Raw genomic sequence first — 26,573 nt, 5'->3', positions numbered from 1 at the left:
AAAACAATTTCCACCATTCTCAACATTGTGCGACTGTAATCACCGGGATATCAATTAAAAGACTGAAAACGCTAATTTTTCCCAGTGGTACAGTCTCGCGCACTAGAGATAAAATTATGCTTTATTTCGAAAAGTGTTACCAATGCTCGCTTTCAAATCGTAGTGTTTGTTAATAAAAAAATTTGTAACCTTTAAAAATATGAAATAAAAATAGCATTGCCAAAAATTAAATATGTTTATAATTAAATATATTTATATAAGGTCATGTTCTGAGATTGAAGAAAACACGCATTGTTTATCGAAAATTTTTCGTTAATGTCAGCATCTTAAATTATTAGCTGCTGTTGGCAACTTTTTTTCCTTCTGGTTAGGATAATTGACAATGTATGGTACTGCCACATTAGTTCTTTTATTGATACAATTGATGAGCTGTAAACGTATTAACCTGAAGTATCAATTCTTTGTCTCCTGGTTCTGCAGAAAAAAAGAAAAAAAATATTTACGAGTTGGTTATTGCTTGGAAAGAATGACTTCATTTCTTTTATACTGAAATATTTTTATAATTTTTTGTTTCACGTGTACATAGAACTTATAAACTTTGCTTTGGCCGCAGACCGCTCATTGCTCTCTAGTGTAATTTATTTTTTGAAACAGGAATTTTAAATCATACCGTTTCTTCAGATGCTGACCGGACTGTATAGTGGTTCGAATCTCCGACATGGTACTGATGTTTGTAAAAGTATAGCGTTTATGAGGCATGGGGACACTCTAAATATGCGGCAAGCTGTAAGACCTAAGAGGAGTAGGAGACTCTCGAATACATCCCCCACCCCCGAGGTGCTCTCCTTCAAAACTGGAGGCGAAAATGTGCTGTTTTACTGTACGCCAACGTCAGATGCAATCTTGCTTGCTCTCTTTGCCGCGATGCATTTCGTGGGCTTGTCATGATGGCACTGTCAGGCAAGTGAGATATGTCACAGCACATTTCTTCAATCAATGACTTTCTTCAATTTCTTCAATCAATGATCAATGACTGTTACCCAACATACTTTTCTAAAATCTTTAAAGTAAATCTTAAAATAGCAATTATGAAAAACTGGAAAGAATTCCTTGATTGCCTAGTTACAATCATTAGAAATGCATATGTGTCTAACATACAAATAATCAGAGTCATTTCAAAATGAAAATAGAATATGCATGAGGCAATAATTAGAAATGTTACTTTAAACCTAAATAAATTTGCAATGACAAAAATTCTACTGAAGTTTTCTATGGAGGGAGGGAGGAACTAAATTTTCTAACATTTTATGAATACATTTTCAAATAATTAGAAATGTATTGAATTAAAAATGAAATACATTTGTAATTATGAAAAATAAATACATTTCTAATTATCTAAGTAAATTCTTACGTTTAAGAGAACAAGCTGAGAGTTTAAAAAATAGAAATTTTAATGTCTTGAAAGTCCAATCATTAGATTAAAATGCTTCTTTACATTTTCAACATAAATACAGCATGAAACAATCTAAAAAGAAAGTGGTCATTACAAGCACATGTTTAAATTTATAATTCGAAACATATATAACTTAATTAGAACATTTCTTCGAAAAGAATATGTGTTTAAAATAGCATTCGAAGATTCAGCGAAGAGTCTTCTCAGTATTTGATGGAATAAAACGAAAACCCATCGTAGAAAAAGATACCTAGAACCGTAAACAAAGGACTTCTAAAAAATTCCATTTCTGCCCCTTCCAATTTGCGACGCGGTACCTTTTCACTCGGCTCAATAACTCTCGAGGTCTTTTATTCTCTGGACAAATTAAATTTCCCCAAAAAAAAGAAAACGAGAGAAAAACTACACAAGCCGAAAGTTCAGCATTGCCAAGTCACGAAAATAGTGTTTGATTCTTCGGCTATTCTTTAGGGAAACAAGGCGTGTTTGCAATAACCTGCGTTTGAAACTAAGTCTAAAGATAAGGCACTATCTTCGTTTCCACTCTTTGAGTTTTTATACACATTCCCTTGCGTATTTCTTGTTTTCACTTTGCGCTATATGCGGCTAAGTAAAGTTCTCAGCTAGGGAATCGTTCTTTGGATTGGCATTGCCCTAGCTATTTTTAACATATAATGGTGGACATTGATAGTTTAGATTTTAAGCAATCTTTGTGTCTTATAGTAGCAATGGAACATTACGATAAATTATTTCGTTTCTTTACTAAAGTTTACGCTTCCATCAGCATTCTTGGAGGGAAAGGATTTTTCCATCGATAAAGCAGTTTTGCTGATACGCACCTAAAGTAGTACAGCCAAATTTATCATCGACGTACATGCATGCGTTAAATACGTATGTTTGACATTTCTAGAGGCAAAGTTATTTTGTCTGAAAAATTATATTGGAAAACTGAATTAAATTTGTTGAGTTTTAAGGGTGTAGATTTCATTGCTAAGATGAACATCCAAATTTGATGCATGTTGCTTGCAGAAAAACAATAATGGAAGAAAAGGAGGAATTGGAAACCAAACGTTACTGCATGTTAAAGATATCCGATTGTGTATGCCTGGTGTTTTTCAGCCTTTTGGGAGAGAGGGCCTTAGGTGATTAAAGACTAGTTATACTTCACACATGTCTTGAATATATATATATATATATATATTACAACGAGCAGGATAGATCGAAGGAATTATGATAATGCCTGCCCAGACCGATTAAAAAACTGATTTAACTCGATTAATTACAAATGAGTAGAAACTATCTGATGAATCACATTAGAAAACGCATCAAATGTTGTAAAAATTCTGGAATCTTCTAATCATTTTTAAGTAGATCAGTGTCTCATTGCGGTTAATATCAGTCTATCGAAAAACTATTTCCTTGTTGTTTCTACTTGTTTTCGTTTTTGTATAGATATTAATAATTCTTTTTAATCACTTATTTTCAGTAAAATCATTTTCAGTAAATAAGGTCCCGCCAGAGATCGAAGTTGTACAGACCGCTGAATCTTTAAATCTGACCTGGATTCCACCTAGGCGAACGAGCTGAATTTAAAATTTAAAGTTGTTTTTCGTGTTTATTTCCATGTGTAGCGCGAATACGAGCCAGGTTCTCTTCCAAAATCTCCTACTAAGACAGTCCTTTCCCTGAGCAGATAGCCCTTATGTGCTTTGGCATATTCAAATAACTTAACCTAAGCCAGTTAACTAAGTGAATATGAAGCTGCAAATTTATATTTTGCTTATACATTTTTATGTCCATAAATAATTAATATAAAATGCTTCTTTTTGACAGCTATATGAATACTAATTCAGAAGTCAAACAACAAAAATCAGCGCTATATTTTCAAAATTTTCACAGAACTAGTTACGATGGTTTTACCGAACGACCATCCTTAGCTTCAAAACCGCAAATGAACAAAATAGGAAATAATGATTAGATAAGATAAGAAAGCCTGGACAATAATACGCAAGTGGCGCCATCTGTTGGTGAAACCAGAACTAAAACATAATTTCTTTAAAGGCCGAAGGCAAAGATGGATTGGAATTAGGATCGTTAACTAGAACAGAAAGATTTTTTTGAATGTGAAATGCCTGTAGAAAATCCAATTCTCCAATGGAAGATGCTTTTTGAATAATTTTGGCAGCAGAAGATTTTCGGACCAACAATGTTGAGCAACAGAAGACTTCTGTGTTTCCTTTTTTTCTAACATATGCCTCATGTTCTTTGACGCGAAATTTTAAGGCTCTCTTAGTTTGGCCAATGTAAATTAAACCATACTGGCAAGGAATTCCATAAATACTCCTCTCAACTATAATTATCATCTCAACACACTAAAAAGCACACTCTTGTTTCAGGAGATTATAAAAATTCTGTTGTCATTCCCTTTTTTCCATCAATTAGCTATAAAGTTGCACGTATTTTGCAGAAATTTAACTTTCGGGTCGTTTATTCTCCCATCAATAAAATTCCGAGTTCTATACTTAAGGACCCCATTCCGGATATGAATTCTTGGGGTATTTATAGGATTCCTTGCCAGTGTGGTTTAATTTACATTGGCCAAACTAAAAGAGCCTTAAAATTTCGCGTCAAAGAACATGAGGCATATGCTAGAAAAAAGGAAACACAGAAGTCTTCTGTTGCTCAACATTGTTGGTCCGAAAATCACACTTTCAATTTTTCTGCAACCAAAATTATTCAAAAACTATCTTCCATTAGAGAACTGGATTTTTCTAGAGGCATTTCACATTTAAAATAATCTTTCTGTTCTAGTTAACGATCCTAATTCCAATCCATCTTTGCCTTCGGCCTTTAAAGAAATTATGTTTTAGTTCTTGTTTCAACAACAGATGGCGCCACTTGCGTATTATTGTCCAAGCTTTCTTATCTTATCTAATCATTATTTCCTATCTTGTTCATTTGCGGTTTTGCAGCTCAGGATGGTGGTTCGGTAAAACCATCGAAACTAGTTCTGTGAAAATTTTGAAAATATAACGCTGATTTTTGTTGTTTGACTTCTGAATTAGTATTTGTTCGGCGTGTTATTGTGTCTTAGCAATATGAATATCAAATTATAATCATCAAAGTATTAACGTGGCATCCATAATGAAGATAAAGTTCAGAGTAAGATTAAAATACAGAGTTAGATTATAAAAAAATAATCATTGTCAAAATTTTATAAAAACAATAATTTCAGGAGCCTGGCTCATATACTTATACGGTTAAGTGATAAGTGATAAGTGACGGTGGACGTGGGCACTGTCCCTTTGCCGTAAAGATTAATCAGTACAGCACCACGTCCACCCTTATCTAAAGTTGGCTAGAGATTGCATATAGCTACGTATAGAACATAATCATTATTCCTGTAATTACGCAAATGAACTTGGGGGAGCTTTTATGCAGGGCTAGTACATATGCACTACATGTGTGCAGAACAGAAGGCGGTTGCAACTAAATTACTTCAGTGCACGTATAAATAGTGCTGTGCATATACATATTTACATAATTATGACATTGTATGTCTTATATATACAATATGCGATACGGCATTGACATTATATATGAGATATGAGATAATAGTGATATTACATTCCCATTATTGACATTACATTTACGAATTACATTATACAGATTCAACACTGTAAATACATTGTCAGAAGCAACATTGCATATAGAACATATTTATAACACTATATTTGCTCTGCTTTTATGTGATTGAACTTTAGGATGGCGTACAGGCAGACCTGATATATAGACATTATAGGTGCTCAAGGCAGCTACATCTGAGGTCCTGCAGTACCTGTGAGATTTTTGTACAGACACATAGATACTTAGTTATGACAGTGCTTGCATATAATGCAGTACTGTAAATATTTTCTATATTATGTTACGTAATACAACATTACATATGACTTTACATTAATATTCAGAAATGACGTTACATTTGCGTTACGTGATATTATATTTACAGTTTGTGCAGTGTTCAGATTCAGCAGTGTTTTTATTATGTCCAATGTGACATTAGATTTTGATACATATTGAGCAACATATGAGCATCTTACTATGTCACTGCGGTATGCGCAGGATTGTACTGTACATATGCTTTTGCATACATATTCTAATAATGTCCTTTGACTGTTCAGTAACATCCGATGCGACATTTACATTTAAATACACGTATTTAAAGCAGTTAGGTTGTGGAGCCAATTATGGGGATGGGCATTGGGTAGCATTACACTTGCAATTCAGGTCTAGACAGAGCCTGAAGTCAGCTGGGTACTTTCTTTGTCTGACACGTCATTCATATTAATATTCACTGTTAAAATAGTGGAGATGTTCGCGCATACTTGCTCATGTGCATGAACTATTTTATATAATGGTTCTTAAGTTATTTACATTGCTTGAATTTTGATTAGTACTGCTGAGATGTTGCGGTACGCTTCGGATAAACAGTACATGTACACATACGTGGTATACTTGGCATGTTTGACTTACCGTTGGTAGAGTTTGCTTGTTCAGCGCTATATTTGCGTGCCGTGTCTGGCAAGTAAATTCATTATTTTAATGATCTGTCGACACAGGTGCTTCTGCTTAATCATGAATTTACAGAAGGCCTGCGTATTGACAGTTGGAATACGCATGTGCAATTCGCTGGTAAGTGGGCAGGTTGTGACATAATGCTCCGGAATACCCAGGTGGCCACAACTGCACTGATCTGTGTCAGTCACGCCATGCCTAGCAAAGTACACCGGGAAAGGCCCATGGCCCGTGATATAGCGCACCAAGTGCGTATTAGAACATAGCCGGGCAGGGTTTGCGTACATTAGATGGTAGTGTGTACGCCTGCCTGTTTGTGCAGTGTCCCATTCTTCCTGCCACGCTACTTATACGGTTAAAAGAATATGACTTACAGTTTCCAAGGCTATATTACAAATTCTTCAAGACTGATGACATTTAATTTGAAGGATGCTAATAGACGGCCGGTTGTATTTTGATGGATACTGATCCCACAGCCAGATTCTTCCGAAACCTGTTTTATGCATGCGCTTTTCAGCACGCGCAGCAGCTGTTGGGATGCGTTTTTTTATGTTTGCCTACGCTTGTAAGAAGGGGAGGAACGAAAACTCTGTACAAAAGAAGGGTGGCTAGCCAGTCTCTCAGCAACCCATGACCAGATGTTTTCAAGGGGTGACAGTTCTGGGGACTGTGCAGGCCAGAGCAACAATCGAATACCCTATATATCGAGGAAGGTCTGAACACGACGGCCCTGCCAAGCCTGCACCTACCATAGAATGGACTCTGCACGCAGAAGTGGGACTCGTCTGAAAAGACGACATTATGTCCCTCATGTATACAGCTTTCTCGTTCGGCCCACCAGATTCACCGTCTCTCTATATGCTGCAAGTGGCCTTGCATTATCATGTTGGAAAATGGCGTTTAGCAGGTCTCGAAGATAGAGCAAAACCACGACGTAAAATGTCAGTAAAATTTCGGATGGATGGTAATCTGCGTTCAAATTACCGTCCATCAGAGGCAGAGATGTTTGTATGGCATACACAATGGCTGCTGAAATCATCACACCAGGTGCAGGGCCCCTATGCGGATATCGAATGCAAGCAGCCGACATGCAGTCTCCTCGGAGCCTCCAGACACGTATACGGCCATCAGAATACATTGATCCAAGGATAGGACCATTCATTACCCAGCCACTTCCTCGAGCGGCCATTAATGTTCAGACGATCCAACCTCCGGCTGTGGCGGTGGGGCGCCAACCCCCCGAACAGTCCGCAGGAACTTCTCATGTTCATAGCCACAATCCATCAGACTGAGGACTGCGCGGGGAGCCGTCCCCCCACACGGCACAGCTCGTAAGGGGTACAGCCGTAATCTACATGATTACGGTTCCTGCCAAGCCTGCACCTACCATAGAATGGACGTATGCACTCAGAAGCGGGAACCGTCTGAAAAGACTACATTATGCCCCTCATGTATCGAGCTTTGTCGCACCAGTTTCGGCGCACCAGATTAGCCGTCTCTCTATATACTGCCTTATCAAGGGAAGCCGAAGGAATGTTCATCGTGCTGATAGTCCATGCTGCTGCAAGAGTCGACGCACCGCACGAGCGGAAAATGGGAGTGCTGCAAACATGCCCATTTTCTGACTAATGGGCCGTGATGTTGTTCTACGATTTTGCAGGACTGATCTCACAGTATGGCTATCCTCTCAGGCATTACTCATGGGAGGACATTGTAGATATCCTGCATGCTGTTCAGTATGACCCACAGCAATACATTAATTCCATATTCACATGGCAGTCGTGGGATGTCGACCAGTGCGACGAACTATATCATGGAACGATAATCCGCATTCTCGATTAGCAACAATCCTGCCTCTATCAAATTCCGACACTTGCTGGAAAGCATTTCTGCTAATTATTCGAGGCATAACAACATTTTCTGAGCAAACTCCGATCTTACAAAGCACTTTCCGGATGAGAAATCCACTACACAACTTTTCTTTTATGCAATGATTCAGATGTCGTTTTTCCCTCTTGCTTCATTTAAATGCTCTGAAATATTAATCACTTGTATATACTAACCTCTTCTTCCTTTTATGTGATTTTAACGTTCGTCAGATCATTCCTTCCTGGTGTTGTAGTTTAATGGCCAGCAATGTAGATAACGGATTCGCGTTTTTAGCATAACTGTAAATGTAAGGCTTATTCATTTTGGTCAGACCAAATAAAAATAACCATGTTATGAATTTAGTTATATGTTCTTAATTTTTTATATTTAAATTAAATAATGTGAGAGATCTTGTATAAAAATGCATATTATAATACAAAAGCGCGTATAGAAAAAAAAGAAATATACAGAAGTGGACGCAAAATAGGTGCATATAGAAAAATGCATGTTATTTATTTGATTTAGATTAATGTATGGAAAATTTAGATTATTTTACGATGTTCAGCAAATATGCAGTTTATGTACATTAATGAAAAAGCAATTGCGTAATATATAATGCTCTCTGTACACCATGAGTTATTGCTTAGTCGTAAAAGGTGCTTGTTTTCAAAAACAGAGTAAATAAATGCTCTGACGTTATATGAAACCCTCTTTATATAACATCAAGAGACTTTTTCTTTACGCAAGAAATTTTGTTTTATTATATGCAGCTCCACAACTGGACGAGGTTAAAAACGCTGAATATTGGTAGAACAGCAGGCTGGCTGTATGGTTGATTTTCATGACTTTCTACATCTGTCAGATGAATACGATGTAATTTTTCTTAGAAAGTCCTCTTTTAAAACACACCTTCACATAGCCAGACAGTCTTCGAGTATATTTTTCATATTCAAATAAGCTAATCTAATAATATGCAACATGAAAACAAAACTGTTTTTTTTTTTTTTTTTTTTTTTTTTTTTTTTGTATGATATATAAATAAATTCCATTTTTCTGTTTTAGTTGCTGTAGTAAAAACTTTAGTAAAAATTGTAGTAAAATTTAATTTTGTCAGAAATTATTAAATTTAAAACCTAACATGTATATAAAATTAAAAAAAATAACATTATCTTACTTGCTGAAAAGAAAAATAATTACCATGTAGAAAATATCAGTTATTTCATTGTTAGGTTTATCGAAGCAGGAAACATAAAGTAGTAACGTCCTCATTGGGATTCGCGCTTCAAACCTTCCTACTTAAGCCCGACATGTTTCCATAGTGCCACAATGCCACTCGCTAATCCAAAAGAAAGTACCCTTATTGGGATTTGGTGTTTACCAAGACTGGCTGACATCCGCTTAGTGCAAATATGTAAAATCCAATTGTAATTGTAAGTCGATTTACCAGTTCTGAAGCCATACTGTTGATCGCTGATGAAGTTAATCCTATGAAGATGGTGTTTGAGTCTATTGACTATGAGCTTTTCATATGCCTTGCCTAATGCTGAAAGAAGACAAATAGGACGGTAGGAATCTGGGAGCGCCGGATCCCTATTCTTTTTTAAGAAAAGGACCACTTGACCAATCTTAAATGTTTGAGGAAAGGAGCCAGTGCTTAGTAATATGTTGAAATATTTCCAGAAAAAGTGGATATTAGAGAGGACAATCATATTGTAGTCTATACCATCTGGGCCCGGCGCTTTCTTTGTTGGAAGATGTTTTACAATTTGTTGTATTTTTGGGATGGTGAAGTCTGCATCCTGGGTTGTGAACATGGAGGTGGAAGCGTTTGTAATTTGTGTATGTATTGGGGTGTCTTCCGATCGATCGTCTGTGTTGAAGATAGCTTCTACAATTACTCTGAGCATGGACTCTGTAGTGCTGTCTTGACTTTGCGCAGGCGGTTACAGATGGAGAAGAGCTGGCTTAAATATTTTATTGGTGGAAATTTTGTGGTGTAATAGACCATGAATTTCTGTATTCTCTGTACAAAACTTTATCCAAAACTTTCTCCAAGAGCTTATTTTGGCATGAATGATCATGCGTTTATATCGGGCACGTTCTTTTTGATAGGTTTCTAGGAGTCAGTTGAATGTTCCTTGCCGTCGGGTTTGTTTAAGCTTTTGTCGCAAAGATCTACACTTCTGTTGTTGTACACGTAAATCTATATTCCACCAATTTAAAACCTGCAATTTTTTAGTCTGTCTTTGTGGAAGAAGATTATTACATGTGTTCTGTACAGTTGTCAACAGCTCATTTGTGAAGTTCTCGAGTTCTGTGGATTTTGGTCAGTTATTCAGTTTAAATTCGAGAAACTTAAGTGGACTATTAATATTTCGTGTGAGAGCTTGAATATTTCTTCCAGGGAAACGGTAACGTTTGATGATTGTAGTAGTAGTCATTTTCTCAAGCTAATTTCATCTTCCACAGTCCAATTCTCTAAATAAGATACTGGTCATTGTGCTGTTATGATAAGATCAGGCATACTAATAGACACACAGTATAGTATCGTTTATGCACACAATATCATCATAATACACTATTTTTGAAACGCAGTTTGTTTTTGGATGAATTCTAAGGATGGCCATTTCAAAAACGTGTTGTCAGCGTAAGGCAACAAATAGTGTCTGAAACTTGAAAGCAAACAAACGTATTCATCGTTAAAACCTAAGTAAAAAAAATATTGTTTCATCTATTCGCACTAAACTTGTAATTTACATGAAAAAACAATTTTTCTAAGTTTTACAGTCGATAAAGTTTAATAAATCATTATAAAAATAAATGCTGATCAAACTAGAATAATATATTCAGAGCTATCTAAACTTTGTGATACTTTAGAAATAAGCTTTGCAATCAACTCTTTACATTTTCAAGGTATTCAAAATAGACAGTGTGAGAGAAAACGTTCTATATTCGTTTAAAGGATTTGAATACACTAAACCAGTAAAGAAGAATTCATTACCGAAAGTACTTTATCCATGACATTAATGCCAGTTTCCAAAAAAAGAATAAACATATAATGTTTAATACGAAAACAATAGCTTTTTTGGGGGATAAAGGCTTTTTAGAAATATCAAACAAACTAGTACTCGCATAGATAAAATATTCACAGAAAATCTTTGATCGAATGCTGTGATTCTATACCTTAAAAAGCAAAAGTATAAGCTCCTATATTGACACTACTAAATGTATACTTATTGTTATTTGGAACAAAAATTTTCTTAGGAAAGAAATTTGAATTTTGCAGACTTAAAAACTCCAACCTTCATTCATCAGAATAATGAAAGACTGGAAATGAGTTCTTTTACTGCCTTACCATTGCATTTTCTTCATCTTATCATGACCTTCCGCTTTTATTTGGCACTTCTGTCACCAAGTCACGGAACAGAATTTTATTTATTTGCTTTTATTTGTAGAATAAAGCGTGTTTCCAATAATTCTGTTTCTGGACTTCGTCCTAAACTAAAAGACACTGGCCGTACATTTTCATTGATTTTAACTCTGAACTTCGCTCAATCCAATAACATCTAGTAGACATAAAGAGAAAAAGAAGAAAAATCTTCTCCTTTAAGATTTTCATGAAAGTATATGTTTCCTCTTCAAACTAATGTCAAAATAAAGCCTCCCTCTGAGAGTTCATACTCGAATTTTCATCTTCACCTAAATTCGAAAGGAAAGCCTTTCATAATTGCGAACTATTAACGTTTCAGCAAATATTAAATTTTCCTTCTCGGAAAATAGCTGAAATTATCAGGAATAAGTTTAATTTTCATTTAGCGTAGTTCTTTTTATTAAATGTAATGCTTTATGTTTTAATGAGATATTTAGTTTTATTTTTATATAAATAAAACAAATTTTAAACCTTAAATTTCTAATGTAATGTTACTTTATCTTCAGTATTAATGGAGCAAAATTTTTAATTTTTTTAGTAATATTATGATTTTTCAAACATATTAGTATAACTTAATGATAGATTTAACCCATCGAAATGATTTCATTATTAGTTAAATTATTATGAGTTATTATTAGTTTTATTGATAGTAATCTTAGCGTTTTTCAGAGGGGTAAAGTTAAACATAGATTTCACCTTAATACCTTTTGTACTTTATATCCCTATAGAATTTTACCTGGTTTGTGTAGCTCTTGATTTATTACACAGATATTTTGGGCTTCCCCAATCTTTCTGCTTAAAATGTCTTAAATGAAATCTCTGACATTAACTTGCGAGACAACTTGACATTTTTTTACATAAAATATCATTCATTTATACATCGCTGTCAACTCACCCGGCTGTCCAGACAACTTTCGGTTTTTCATCATATATCGCGGTACCCTATTAGGTAACAGAATCCTCCGGTGTTTAATTTCTATGCATTTCGTTTCTTCTGTGAAAATTTAATTTCGTCTTTATATAAAGCTGAAAATATTAAGGTTAGCAATATCAATAAACTCCAGGTAGATTTTGCAAGCTACAGGGTGAAAAATCTCTCTCATGAATTTTTTCTCATAAATGCCCCCTTATCCGACACTGATAAGCAAAGGTATTTGAATCTCAAAACTCCGGGAAGAGTGCAGTAAAGGAAACACATTCAAGGATTATAATTAGTGCCGTATGAAAAATGAACACAGTGCACAAGATGCTTATTTGAAACTGTTACATATATACACTGCGAAAAAGAAAAGAAAAAAAAGTTCTATATCATCCGTCCTTCTGGGCCGATTGACAAAATTCAAATTTAGTTTTTCATGTCTCGAAAGCGCGATTTAGAATATATATTAGATTTATATATAGCATTGTTGTAAGGTAGGTATTCTGACACAAAATAGAACTTTTTCTGAAATAACATACGAATATTTTTTCCATATTTTGATTCTACGACTAGTAATATGCCTAGATATAAAATTTTCTAAAATTTGGTGCGAAATTTAGGGAGAAATTAAGAAATTTATCTTGGCGCATTTTTTTTTTCAGTTTGCGCCATTAATAATTCACTTCGCGAACTTCTTAATATATGGGAACCAATTTGTCTTTCCCCGCCCATTATGCCGTAGCGGAAAATATGGCGCTCTTTCCTACCTTTTTACATTGAGCATGAACGGAAAAAAAGTCACATCTTTCCTACTTACAAATACTTTTAGCAAAGTGTATAAACCACATTAGATGTTTTATCGCTTTCCACAAATATGCCAAATTTCAAAACGCGCCATTATATAAATTCACATACATCTTCGGAAATTTTGAATAAAAAACTGTAATTTTTTGCAGGTGTGCTTAGAAATACATCTACTTTAAAATGCTGGCCAAACTTTTATAGATTATAATTCAAGATTTTTTTGAAAAGTTTATAAAAATTATTTAAAAATACAAATTTTTAAAATAAATCATAAAAAATTGGTTAATTTTACTTGGAATGAACCTGAATTTGGAAACGTGAAAGGAGGAATCAAATAAGTTTAATAAAATAAGAGAGATTAATCAATATATACCAAACTCAATTAACACTGAGGAGCTAAAATTTTGAGTGCCAGATTTTTAAGAGCTACTCATGAGATTTTTACAAAACTTGGTAGTTTGGCGTAATTTGAGTCGTAGAATTGAAATAGGGAAAAAAAACGTGGTATGTTATTTCAGAAAAAGTCCGGTTTTATGTCAAAATACCTATATTAGAACAATGCAATATATAAATGTAATACATATCTTAAGTCGCGGTTTCGAGACTAAAAAACGCAGGTTGAATTTCGTCAATCGGCCCAGTAGAACAGGAGATATAGAACTGCCCCATTTTTTTCCCCGCAGTGTACGTATATAGCTCGCGCACACTATGCAGTGATGCATTCTGTAGTACTGTGTGTGTGTGTGTGTGATTATGGCAAAGCCTCGAGGGCTATCTGCCTAAGGGGAGGGATGCCTTCGTGGAGGACTTTCTAAGGGAAACTGGCTCGTATACACGTTACACATGGGGAAAACCACGAAAACACCCATGCAGCCAGCCCGTTCGCGGGATTCGAACCTCGGACCGAACTACCAGTGTTCAGCGACTTTACCGCTCGGCCGCTGGTGGGCCTTTGTAGTACTAAATCAGAAATTTTTCAATTATTATACCCATATTTTTCCTGTTATTTAAAAACAGTATCTTAAATACTCTAAATATAAATAATTAAAGATTTATCATGTATACATTTTATTCTTAATTTTTTTAAATCATCATTCATGTTTCTTTCTATACTGAAAGGGGGACCCACCAAATTACGCTCCCTACATGTATTTATCTTATTTGTTTTATTTGTCTGTAGTTTGCGCTAACAGTTTTGACTACTCCTCTGGGTAATTGTGAAGAAACATTCAGACAAGTGAGAAAAATAACGGCGGAAATTAAATCACTTCCTTCACCTGCATCTCTAGGAAAAAAAAAAATTGGAATTCACTAAATACTGAGGAAAAACAGGTTGCGATGAAAAAAAACATATGATGGCATGTTCTTGAAAGTGCTTTAGCAGCAGTATTTTAATCTTTTAAGGAAATTTAAATTGCACAGATTTCGTACCCTATTCCTAAATGTTTTATGCATAATATTCTTTAATAATTCTCAACAGATTTAAATTATTTTAATGTACTTTAGACATTTGTAGAAATTTTTAGGAGACTCAACCAATGTTTATTCGATTAATATTTGCACTTTATTATTATGATTTTCATCAATAATTGTACATTTCCAAAATTTATCTACGTAATTGCATAAACATCAATTTTCATCGCGTTTAAGAACTTTTGTAAATAAGAGCTTTCTTCTCTACTGAGGATTATGTCACTATAAATATGTAAGAAAATAACGAAATGAAATGAAATTAGTCCAAAATATAAAATTAAAAGTATTTAATTGAATTCTAACATACTTTACATCAGAATCACATTATAATTCAAAAATTAGAATCATGGACTATAAAATGAATTTAAGAGACTTCTCTTGAAAGTCTTGTGTTCTCTTGAAATCCCATCACCACACAGTAAGCAAACTCATTAGTTTCTCCCAGTTTTTGTAAAAAAAGTCTCCAATATTTTCTATTTCAAGTGTGAGTGCTATGAGTGTAATTTGAATAAACGTAAAAAAGAAATATTTTGAATGAAGTTTTAAATTGCAATACACCCTTCTGTCACCCTGTGGCAACATTTGTAAAATGTAACATTTTAATAATAAATGTGTTTAATAATAAAGTGATTAAAATGCTGATCTGTTTTTTTCATTTTTGTAATCAGATATTTCGATATTGATAAGTTCAAGGGATTATCAGCAGAAAAGTTTCTTAAACTTTCCAAAAAAGATTTGGATAATCATACGCATTTATTCTATATTAATCGATAACAGATGATTAGATGACTGATTGCCATCTAGGCATACATAATTTAAAGATGGCCGAAAATGTCCTTATAATTGTGAGTTAAAATCTTGTTATGAAAATAATTAAAATTTATTAATACAGAATTGATGTTTACATATTTAAACCTAGACAGAGTAAAACATAGGTTAAAACGGTTCGTTTTTTAATATGAAAAATACTAGCATTGATTATTAAGGTATTATTTAATTTTTTTCCTTCAGGTAAATGTAAGCGAATCTTTACCTTGGTGGTAAATAAAAAATGCTACATCTCGGGTTTTTGTCAGATCTTTGGTAACACTGATGAAAATAGATTTCACGCCAAAAGGCGGTATGTTACCGACAACATGGCAGTGATTTTAAATACAGCAAAAAGTCCAAATTATAAGAAATCTTTGCTTCTTAAGCTATAGCTTCAATTCTTCTACCAGTTGCAAGCAATCATATTAATTGAAATGAAGAATCATCTTCAGAGTGCAAGGCCAAATTCTCTTATGAAGCCCAAGGTCACATAGATTAGAAATCACTCTTCTTTCCTGGTCCGTTGTACGATATCTAAGCAAAGTAGGAAAAAATACCTTCAGTGGACTCCAATTTGCTGCCTGTTTCCATCGGCAACAAAACTAGGAAACTCTCGGATAGTATTAATACACTGTTCTGGCATATTATAATTCTAATATTAAGATAATCAGATATTTTCTGTCAGTGATCAGACGGGTAACATACAAGAAATAGATATTTTGATAAAAGCAACAGATGTATTTTTCGCAATGCTGTTTGGGTTACGAAATGAAGAAAAATCTGCTTACTTATACATAGTAACTTGTATTTCTATTTTCCATGCAAGAAACGTGTATTTCTATTTTCCATGCAGGAAACTTCTAAAAGACTTGAGAATTCTAATTTCTAAACTTTGACTGAGTATTAGACCCCAGAATATAAATATCACAGTTTATCTCTTATTTTCCTACTTATCGGGAAATGTGATATGCAACTTCCTACTTTTATTGTATTCAGTGAAAAACATCGAGCAATAGGCTATCATAACGTGAAGCTAACAGTCTTTTATTTATTTATTTTGTAACTGATTTATCATCTTACTGAAGAGTTTCTTTAAATGTATGAATTTATTTATGAATTTCTACCAATCTATATAAATTATTTAGCAATTTTTTACTATATTAATTAAAGCTCAAATCTTGAAACTGATATATAAAGCAGAATATATTTTTGTCATATATTTTATAAAAAATGCGATTTAAATAGGAGGGAATATGTTTTGATTTAATATAACATTTCTGATGTATTAACTGTAGTATCTGCAATGGTGCGTAAATATTTCTTGTACTTTCAGTCAAACCCGTATCTGTCACCGTCAGAGGGAAAAGAAAGAGACTCTCTGCAGGGAAGATCGTTCAATTTGAATGCGAAGCGAGGGGTTCTAGACCTCCTGCGTTGCTGACTTGGCGAAAAGGAAGTATGCGTCTGAAGAGCTCAGTTGATAAAATGTCCTCTCAAGGAAATGTGTCTACTAGCATACTAACAATGACGCCATCTAGTGAAGACCACGGAAAATTTATATCGTGCCAAGCTGATAATGTCATGATACCTGGTAGTGCCATTGAAGACAGCTGGAAATTAGAAGTACACTGTAGGTAACTTATCAAATTTTCTATCTAATTTCAGTTTTGAATGTTGTAAAATTTCCAGTTTCGATGACAGACCTTTCATTGTTACAAAACCATACGAAATGTGTTGATTTTGAGTCTGGCATTAATTTATAAATGTAATCTCTCCCTTGATTTTACGTTGGGATATATAACTGCAGATATATATCTGAAGATATAAAAGGCGATCTATGGAATACTTAGCCCAGTTCTTGAAATACACGAAAGTTAATCAAAATTAGCAACGTCAGCATCGCTAAACCATTTGAATTTTCGAACACGATTGGGGAAAAAAAAAAAAAATTACATGTTCGATTTTAGGATGGGCGAAACTTTTGATATCTGCGCAATATTTTTTATAAATAAAGAATGTCCTTCTTTTAGTGTAGCATAATGCATCGGAAAATAATTTAGAAAAGACGTGGAGGTGGAAACAATATATATAATTTGGTGAGATAATGTGCTATTCTACTTCAAATTAACAAATGTAATTACCTCTATATATTTTTACATAAATACTAAGATTACTTATTTTAATATTGCTGTTCAATACTGAATATCGTATCTAACATAGTATCACATAATTATCCACAGTTTTATATATGTATATGTGCGTAATCATTTATAAGCCGTGAGCACAGCAAACGACATGATTTACAGAGAGACGGAGCTGAAGATATTACCGTCATAGTGATCGATTTAATATATTTTCATTCTTCACATGCTCAATCTTCTTCAGATCTTAAGATGAGAAATATCTCGGCGGCCGTGTAAAAAGGGTCTAAATACCCCTCAGCTATTAAAATGGCGCTTCCTGCAATAAACTAGCAATAATGTACTAGTATATTTGTTTTCGTATGTCTGTTCTCAGTTGTTGTTAAGTTGTTGAGCGACTTCGGAATATTGAAAGCTTCACCTTTTAGATGTGCTTTGCTTGCGTTGTGATTAACGTTCTTAATAGTTTGAAGTGTAACTACTCATTGTACGTTGATACTGTAAAAATTGTACGACTATTTTGGTGGAAAATTCCAGAACTATGGAGTGTTTCTTTCGACAAAATAAATCTTATCAACCTATCAGCGGAGCTGTGTGCATTCCATCTATTACGAACCCGTATGCACGCAACAGAGGTAAAATATATTAATTTAATTAAAATTCGTTATAAATATGTCAGAATATTTATGAATCCGTGTTATTTCATGAAACGTCTGGATGAAACAGTTTAAAAGATTCGTTTAGTACGATTGCTTTAATTTAAATTTTCTGAAGTAATCAGATAATAATAAATGTTTCGAAAGTTTTGTTAATTCTTGTTAACTTCAGAATCAGCTAGTGAATGTTTTATAAAAAGCTAATTATCTTGTAAACCACTAATAAGTTGTTAAGGATGTCTGTTCTCAGTTGTTGTTAAGTTGTTGAGGATGCATATCATTACGTTTCATATGCATGAAAGAACTGAATTCCCACAAGAAAGTTTAAAAGTTTAAATTGGATCTCGGCTTCAAGAGCAAAATACCATTTCTAAGAGTAACCTAGAAGCGGAAAATTATAATCTGCAAATTGCACTCCCGAGGATACTTCCATACTTTAACAAATAAGTTTTTTTAACGTTTTTACATGGCAATAAAAACTCTTTGGAGATTTAGAGCGTAATTCTGGACTTAAATGAAGAAAGCAAGTGTATAAAAGCTGTTAACTCGGTATTAAAGAAATTACAAAAGACGCCAGTCCTCATAAATGCTTGGCTTATTAGATAATTTTATTCCAGAAAGCTGTTGCTAAAATGCATTTGGTATAAATTTTAAATGTTTACCAAACCAGACTTCTTTATTTGTGCTAATGTTGGGATTGATTCTAAAGAATACTTATGAAATGTTTAAAAAATGTAAAAAGGTACAATAAAAATAAAATTATAAATACGTATACACTTTTATCTTAATTTAGGTGCTTGAAAATCTTTGTTCTTAAAAAATTAATTAATTAAAGGCTCCGCAATCTTATTAAAAGCTATCTATTAAAATTAATGAAAACTAAAGTAATTAAATAAAAATAAAATCTGAAGCTTTAAGATCTTCATAAATGCTTGGATCGTTAAAGTGCTACGAAATATTAAATCGATAATAAAAAAAAAAAAAAAAAAAAAAATTCAAATTCCAAATTCGAGCTTTCAGATGCCCATATCCAGTGGAAGATTACATTATGCAAAACGTGATGGATCTAGGTACTGTTGTTTTATCACAATGCGAAAAACATTCGTTAAAATGTTACAAAATATGAAAAAAATTCGTTAAAGTGTTACAAAATATGAATTCGTAATAAAACAAATTTAAAATTCAAATTTCGGTCTTCCAGATGACCATATTCAGTGGAAGATTACATTATTCAAAATATGATGGCTGTAGGTGTCGTTGTTTTATCACAATGCGAGAAACATACAGAGTTTGGACAAAAATATGGAAACACCTTTAAAAAAAAAGTTTCTTTGCTTAATATGGTGTAGGAAACCCGTTGGCATCCAAAACAGCTTGCAGTCTTCTCGGAATGGATAAATACAGTTCCTGTATGTTTGCCAAGGGAATATTATACCATTCTTCCTGCAAACGGTGGCAAGTTCAGATAACGATGTTGGCGGTGGATAACGAGAACTCACTTTCCGTTCCAATGTAGACCACAAAGGTTCGATAATATTCAGGTCTGGTGACTGTGGTGGCCAAGGGAGATGGGACAACTCATCCACGTGCTCAGAAAACCAGTCCTGGACAATGTGAGCTGTGTGAACAGGGGCTTTGTCGTCTTGGAAGACACCATAACCATCGGGGAACAAAGTTTGTACCATGGGATGAACTTGATCCGCCAAAATGTTCACATAAGTCTTGGCAGTCATGTGCCCTGACACAGTTATCATGGGGCTAGCAGAGAACCACGATATGGCTGCCCAAACCATAACAGAACCCCCGCCATGTTTCACTCTTGGCAACAAGCAGGCTGTATTATAGGCTTGAGATGGCGTTCTCCAGACGTAAACTCGGCCAGAAGTGGGAAACAATGTGAAAGAAGACTCGTCAGACCATATTACTCGCTTCCACTGCTCTATAGTCCAGGCTTTATGACTTAAACACCACCTTTTCCTGTTACGGGCATTAGCATCACTGATGAATGGCTTCTCAATTGCAGCACGGCCAGCAATTCCCTATTTATGAAGCTCCCTTCTAATTGTTTTGGTACTCATAGGGTTCGGTAACACAACATTCATTTCAGCAGTAACTTTTGCAGCTGTGGTCTTCTTATTTTTCGTCACAATTGCCCTTAATGATCGTCTGTCACGATCACTCAGGACTTACTTTCGTCCGCGCTGTGATTTAGCAGATGATGTTTTTCCGCTTTTCAAATATGCGGAATAAATCTTCGATACAGTACCTCTTGAAACACTAAACACCTCGGCTACCTTGCTTACGGAAGCACCTACCATACGTGCTCCAACAATTTGCCCACGTTTTGAAGTCTGTTAACTCTGACATAATGCAATGACAATCTCACATAACAGTACTCTGACAACAACTGAACTGTTTAGCACATTTACGAAGTTGTATAGGTGGCGTCAGTAGTCAAAAACGCTAGCACCACCTACATATTTCATTAAAATCAATCTTTCTTTTCAAACATGTATTTCACAAGGTGTTTCCATATTTTTGTCCATCCACTGTATATATCCCAAGTAGCACGGCGACGTCGTAACGACGCTGCAAACTGATCGCGGATGTCGTTGCAAAAACATTGCAATATGTCGTCTTTAAGACGCCCAGATGTCCGCGAAACTCCACTGTTTTGCAACCGTTGAAAAGACGTCTTTATTACGTTTTTACAGATGAGGTTTATGTTGAATAGACATCGTTATTGCGTCTTTATCACGTTATATTTTGGTTGGGAAAACATCGTATCACGACATCTTAACGATTCCTAAATGTTCTCAGAATTCAACCTTTTTGCAACAGTTGTGAAAACGTCGTTATGACGTCCTTGTGTTACATATTGATTTATGCAGAAAAATAAACTTAATAATTAATGTATTTTTCATTCTTTTATATATATATTGTATTCCTTGTATTTTTCTAAAGTTTAAATATTTTATCATTTCCTGAGAACCAGAAGATAATACAATTTTTTCTCTTTAGACTAAATATGCATAATTGATAATATCTTTAATTATTTTCAGAACTTTAAACTATATTTCTTAAATTTCTCTTTAGATTGAATATGTATAATTAATAATAGCCTTAATTATTTTCAGTACTTTAAACTATATTTTTTAAATAACTTAAATTCTAAGTTGCGATTATTTAATATTTCATAATTTTTCCCTTAATCCTTTAGTATCTAAGTCAGAGTAATTATGAAAGTGGTTATTATAAATATATAACAATAATAGTAGGCATAAATAAAAGTAAAGCTATATATGTGTGCAAAAAAAAAGAGTGTTTCTGATTATAAAATTATTACCACATTTATTTCTGTTAAATCTCAAAGACAATGAAAATTGCCCCTGTCAAGATAAATTAGGAAGCGTAAGGTAACCTAATCAGTATTTTACCTGAACTCAAATCTAAATTTATTTGCGTTTCATAGTAAAAATATAACCATTAACTTTTATATCTAGATAGATATGCAAATGAAAGACTCTATAAAATAGTTAATAAATGTGATCAAATAAAAATCAACAAAAATATAACTAAAGCTAATAATTTAAAAAAATATAAACTTCCTGTATTCGTATCTAGAATGAAATAATAATCTAACAAACAACATTAGCACTATTTAAGAAAAAACATGAATTGACAGGGTTTAAAAGTATAAATAACTAAAGGAAGGTAACAGAACTAAAATTTCCAATTAATAAAAAATTATTTGTTTTTAAATAGTAAGCAATAAAAAGTGCACTAATTATGGATTGCAATATTTATTAGTGATGCTGATAATTCTTAACATCATTTCTTTCAATCATATGTAAATGTATTTACTTACTTTTAGTTTCTACATTTTAGAAATAAAGGTAGATTACAATGATCATTATGAAGATTATTCATTATTTAATTTCTTTAAATATAACACAGGGCTCTAATACTTGCTAACAACAATTTAAAAACTGAACCAAAATTTATAGTGAACCAAAGAAAAATGCCAAAACGGAGTTAATACCCCTTCTGGTGCTAAAGTTCTTTGCGATAATAGAAAGAGGAATGCATAGTCAGTAATAAACTTAAAAATTAATTGTAAAATAAAAAAAACCACAATAAACAAAAAATAAATAAATAAATAAATAAATAAAAGGAAGAAAGTCTGAAAGGTTTTAGATTTTATTTTACACGCAAAAAGGCGTTATTTAAAATTCTGTGTGTTATCTTCATTTATTAAATATCATGTTTTTAATAGTTAAACCTCATAAAACTCTTTTCAACAAAAATATCACAAATTATTTAAAAACAGCTAAACATATCTGATAGCATTTAAAAACAGCATTAGAATTTCGGATACACAGTCTCGCGCGCTGGAGATAAAAATATTATTTTCTGTACAGTGTTGCCATTTCTCGCTTTGAAATCATTGAGTATGTTAATCAAAAATTCGTGAAAGTTTTACAAAATGTGAAATAGATACTAAATACTAAAACAAAATCGAAATTCAAAATTATGTCTTCCAAGTACCCATGTTGGGATGGAAGACTGCGTTATTCAAAATTTGATGGCTCTAAGTACTGTTGTTTTTTTGACAATTCCAGAAACATTCACACATTCATGTTGATCCTTCATTATTTAGTTTCTTTAAGCATAATACATAGCAACAATATTTGGTGGCAACAGTTTGAAAAGTGAATCAATGCAGAAAGTGAAACAACACAAAATGCCGTTTTCAGACTAATAGCCATTTGGTTCAGACGTCCCTTTGGGATAATATGTAAAAAACCAACTTATAAATAAATTATTCAAAGTACATAATCAATAGATCAATTTAAGAATCAAATAAAATGAATGATATGTGTATGCACACTAATAAATGAAATTAAAAATAGAGATTCTAAAACATTAATGAGTGTAAATTTAAGGATTAAAAAACGTAACGAAATTGAACAGCATTTTAATTCACTTAAGAATATTAAGCACGCATTTTTGAAAAAATGTTTTCAAATATATGGATGTACCGTATCTCCGGCGCGTTTCTGTTGGAAGTACAATTGTCCAGAAAAATTGACAGCAGCTAACTTTAAGTACACTGGATATTACAAAAAATTCACTTTTGATATTTTATTACTTTTATGTAATGTAATTTAGTTCTTAATAAAGATATTAATCTACATCTCATCAGACTTCAATGATTATGTGCACAGTTCAATTAAAGTTCGAGTGATTACTTCGGAATAATTACGAAAAAAGACTTTATAGTTTTAGATGCATTGTAGCTATTTAAACTGCACAGTACTTAATAGGATTCCGAGTAAAAGTATTTCTGTGGTGTGGGAGTGAGTATTTCAAGAAATAATTATTTTACGAGGTTTTTAAATCTTACACATTTTAAAAATGTTTCACTACATTCTTGTATGAAATAAAGGAAGTACTGTAATATAGAAGAATTTCGGGTACCATATTTCAACGAAAAGAACTTTAACTGCTCTCGAATTTAACGATGTTTCCCGCGTGACATCTGTACGCACGGACAGAATTAAGGACTGCTTTTACCAAAAAGACTTGTAAAACGGATTTAAAATAGATCCAAAAAGGTATTTTTCTTGCCGTCTCTTCGTAAAAACGTATGGACGCATTCTCGCATAACTCAAGAACAAGTAGCCGAGTGACAGTTTTTTATTTTTTATTTATTTAGTTTTTGTGGTGGCGCCTGTACATATATACGTATGAATTTATCTCGCATAACTCAACGAGTAGTAGTAGAACGTTAAAATTTTGTATGTGAGACTCCTATAACATATAGTTGTGCACCTCCCCGTTTCGTTGTAATCGGCCTCACCAAAGTAAGGAAATTACGAGTAAATTAAAATGCCTAAAACTTTCGCTAAAGCAGCTAAGTAATAAAACAGTAATTTATTATTATAAAAGGTATTTATATATCATTCCAAGGAAAAGAAATTTAATTAATTAGTTACTTAGAAATTTAATTCATTAGTTAATTATTAATTTTTTTTTCTAATAAGTCATAGCATTAATTAAACTTCTTTTTCTTGGAGATGGTGTATAAATACCTGTCCTAATAATAAATTATATATATGTATGTGTGTGTGTGTGCATAAATTCAAAATAAAGTAATATTAAGATCCCTTGGAGATGGTATATGGAAAGATTTCTTATTATAAATTATTATGAATTATATATATATATATGTGTGTGTGTGTGTGTGTACCCACTGTACCTGCCTCGGTGAGCTTAGGTTTTTTATTCTTATATGTTGGTAAATTGTGCATCTTTTGCTTTAAAAGTGATTGGATTTTGTAGTTTTTATGTTACAATTAAGGTTTTTATGCCTTTAGTTAATCTGCATGCAATTGTTGTAGAATAATCAACAATTTAAAAGTTTAAGTGGCAATATAAGCTTAACCAACCGCCATTTCTTTACATTTGAAACTCAGTTGAATAGTGAATTAAGTCAGTTCCTGCACCTTCAGTGTCTTTTTGCTGAGTGCGACTAAAAGCAAACTTTCAGTTTTGTGCAGCGAAAAATCTGTCTTCTTACACGCTGGACGAATTGCTAGTTTTTGCGCAGAAACTCTAATTTTAATTGTAAGAATTGTTTTTTTAACTGTTTTAACTGCATTTTTTGTTTTATGTTTTATTTTATTTTGCAATTTTTAATGAACGTGTTTTGAGTTTTTTTTGCATTTTTACTTTTCTGCGAAAAGAGAACTGAATTAATTGAATGAGAAATATATCTCTAATAAAATTCGAGGAAAGAAATTTAAATGAAAGCAAGCAAAAATGCGTATGTACAGTTTAGTATGCCATACAAGGAAATTATGTAGTGTCCACATCAGACTTTTTCCATACATAGACTTAATTGAATTACACATATAGACTTAATCAGAATATATAGACATATATAGACTTAATCAGAATTACAGACTTTTTCCATATATAGACTTAATTGTATTCCTTTTCATTTTGAATGCATCTAAAACACGATGAATAAGAAATACAGTATTTGCAAAATTAACCTATATCGCGCGAAGTTTTAGTTAACAAAAAATGTAGTCATTTAGATCTTTGATACGACTCGACTAAATTGTATACCTTGAGGGAGGTAGAACTAGCCGGGTATTTGAGGGGGAAAACAGGCGAAGACAATTGAAACATAAATAATTTTATACTGCCTTTTGAAAACAGAAATAAGATTTTATGAAGCATATCTGTATCTATTTCGAATAATGCGCATTATCGATCAGCAGAAATAAAAGATCGAATATAAGAAATATACAAAACAGTACTTCAAATGCAAATCTCTAGCTCTTAAATTTTAGAACATTTGCTTCTTATTGATATTTTTTGTTTTGCTTTGTAAAGGATTAAAGTCTGAAACACTAAACATTTTACTTCACTCAGAATTTTCATTTTGAACATTTTAAAGAAAATTCCATTAAGACTGTTTGATAAAAAGGCCACTTATATTCCATTTAAAGAAAAATATTCTGCCTAAGTAGCCTAAATGCGATTACGACATTCCAAAACATTAGGATTTATGAAGTTAACAGCCCGTCACAACGAATTCCTTTTGTATGAAAACCAACTATTTGAAATGTTTTTAAGTATGTTATAAATTTATTACGCACATTTGATGTTAAAAAACATTTGAAATTTTTTATATGGTGTCCATTTTGCTAATCATTCATTAGCGCATTTCAGCTGAAAATGGATTTTAGTTAAAATATTCTAATTTTTATCACTTTTGTGCTTTCGTTTAATTTTTGAGTCTTCTTAACGTGTAATGGTACTTTAGAAACTTTTGCTTAAAAGCTTTACGTTTATTTCATTCTGAAAATAAAGAAGCATGAGTAAACTTAGAGACTTAAAAATGTCTTAAGTAAAAACATTGACACTTTGCATTTAAAATTTATTATAAAATTAAAATATTTAAAAAATTATTCTTTTATCATTTTAATATCTATGTAACAGTTAATCATCTCAATAGACAGTATACAATTTTGCCGGTTCCTGTTTTAACTAATTTCTAGTTTCGATCAGTGGATAGTTTGAAATTCTATTCACCAAAGTAATACACAGCGAATTTCAGATTTGATTTTTGAACTTTTAAAATAAATATATGAAAAAAAATAATAAATAAAAATAAATTTTGTTAGGAAAAATTCTTTCCCAATTTTGTATAGTTTACTTCGTGTGACATGTCTCGCTTTATAAACGATATGATGGAAAACGTTTTTTAATTATGACTTAAGATCTAAACTCTTGCACATGCAATTTCGAAGCATAAACGGGTTTCGTTTATCTATCTATATATATATAACGGGTGGCCATAATTAAACTGACAGTGCTCACAGTGTTCTGTAGCGCGATCTATTTGCGATAATGACGCCAAATTTTG

General features: G+C 32.9%; 1 protein-coding gene across 2 annotated transcripts in view; it reads left to right on the top strand.

Annotated features, from left to right (window-relative positions):
• The window catches only part of LOC118191885 (kin of IRRE-like protein 3), a 769,953-nt gene that overhangs the window by 610,625 nt on the left and 132,755 nt on the right, over positions 1-26,573 (top strand). For both annotated transcript variants that reach the window (XM_085824875.1, XM_085824874.1), the window contains exon 5: positions 16,667-16,963. In XM_085824875.1, coding sequence (XP_085681001.1) covers positions 16,667-16,963 — 297 coding nt within the window. The remainder of the gene's footprint in view (positions 1-16,666; positions 16,964-26,573) is intronic.

This window comes from Stegodyphus dumicola, chromosome 10 (assembly GCF_044657685.1).
Source record: "Stegodyphus dumicola isolate Sdum_Otavi_A_Nest chromosome 10, ASM4465768v1".
Classification (NCBI taxonomy): domain Eukaryota; kingdom Metazoa; phylum Arthropoda; class Arachnida; order Araneae; family Eresidae; genus Stegodyphus; species Stegodyphus dumicola.
The sequence above is the reverse complement of the archived record's forward strand: the minus strand, read 5'-3'. Positions and strand labels throughout refer to the sequence as shown.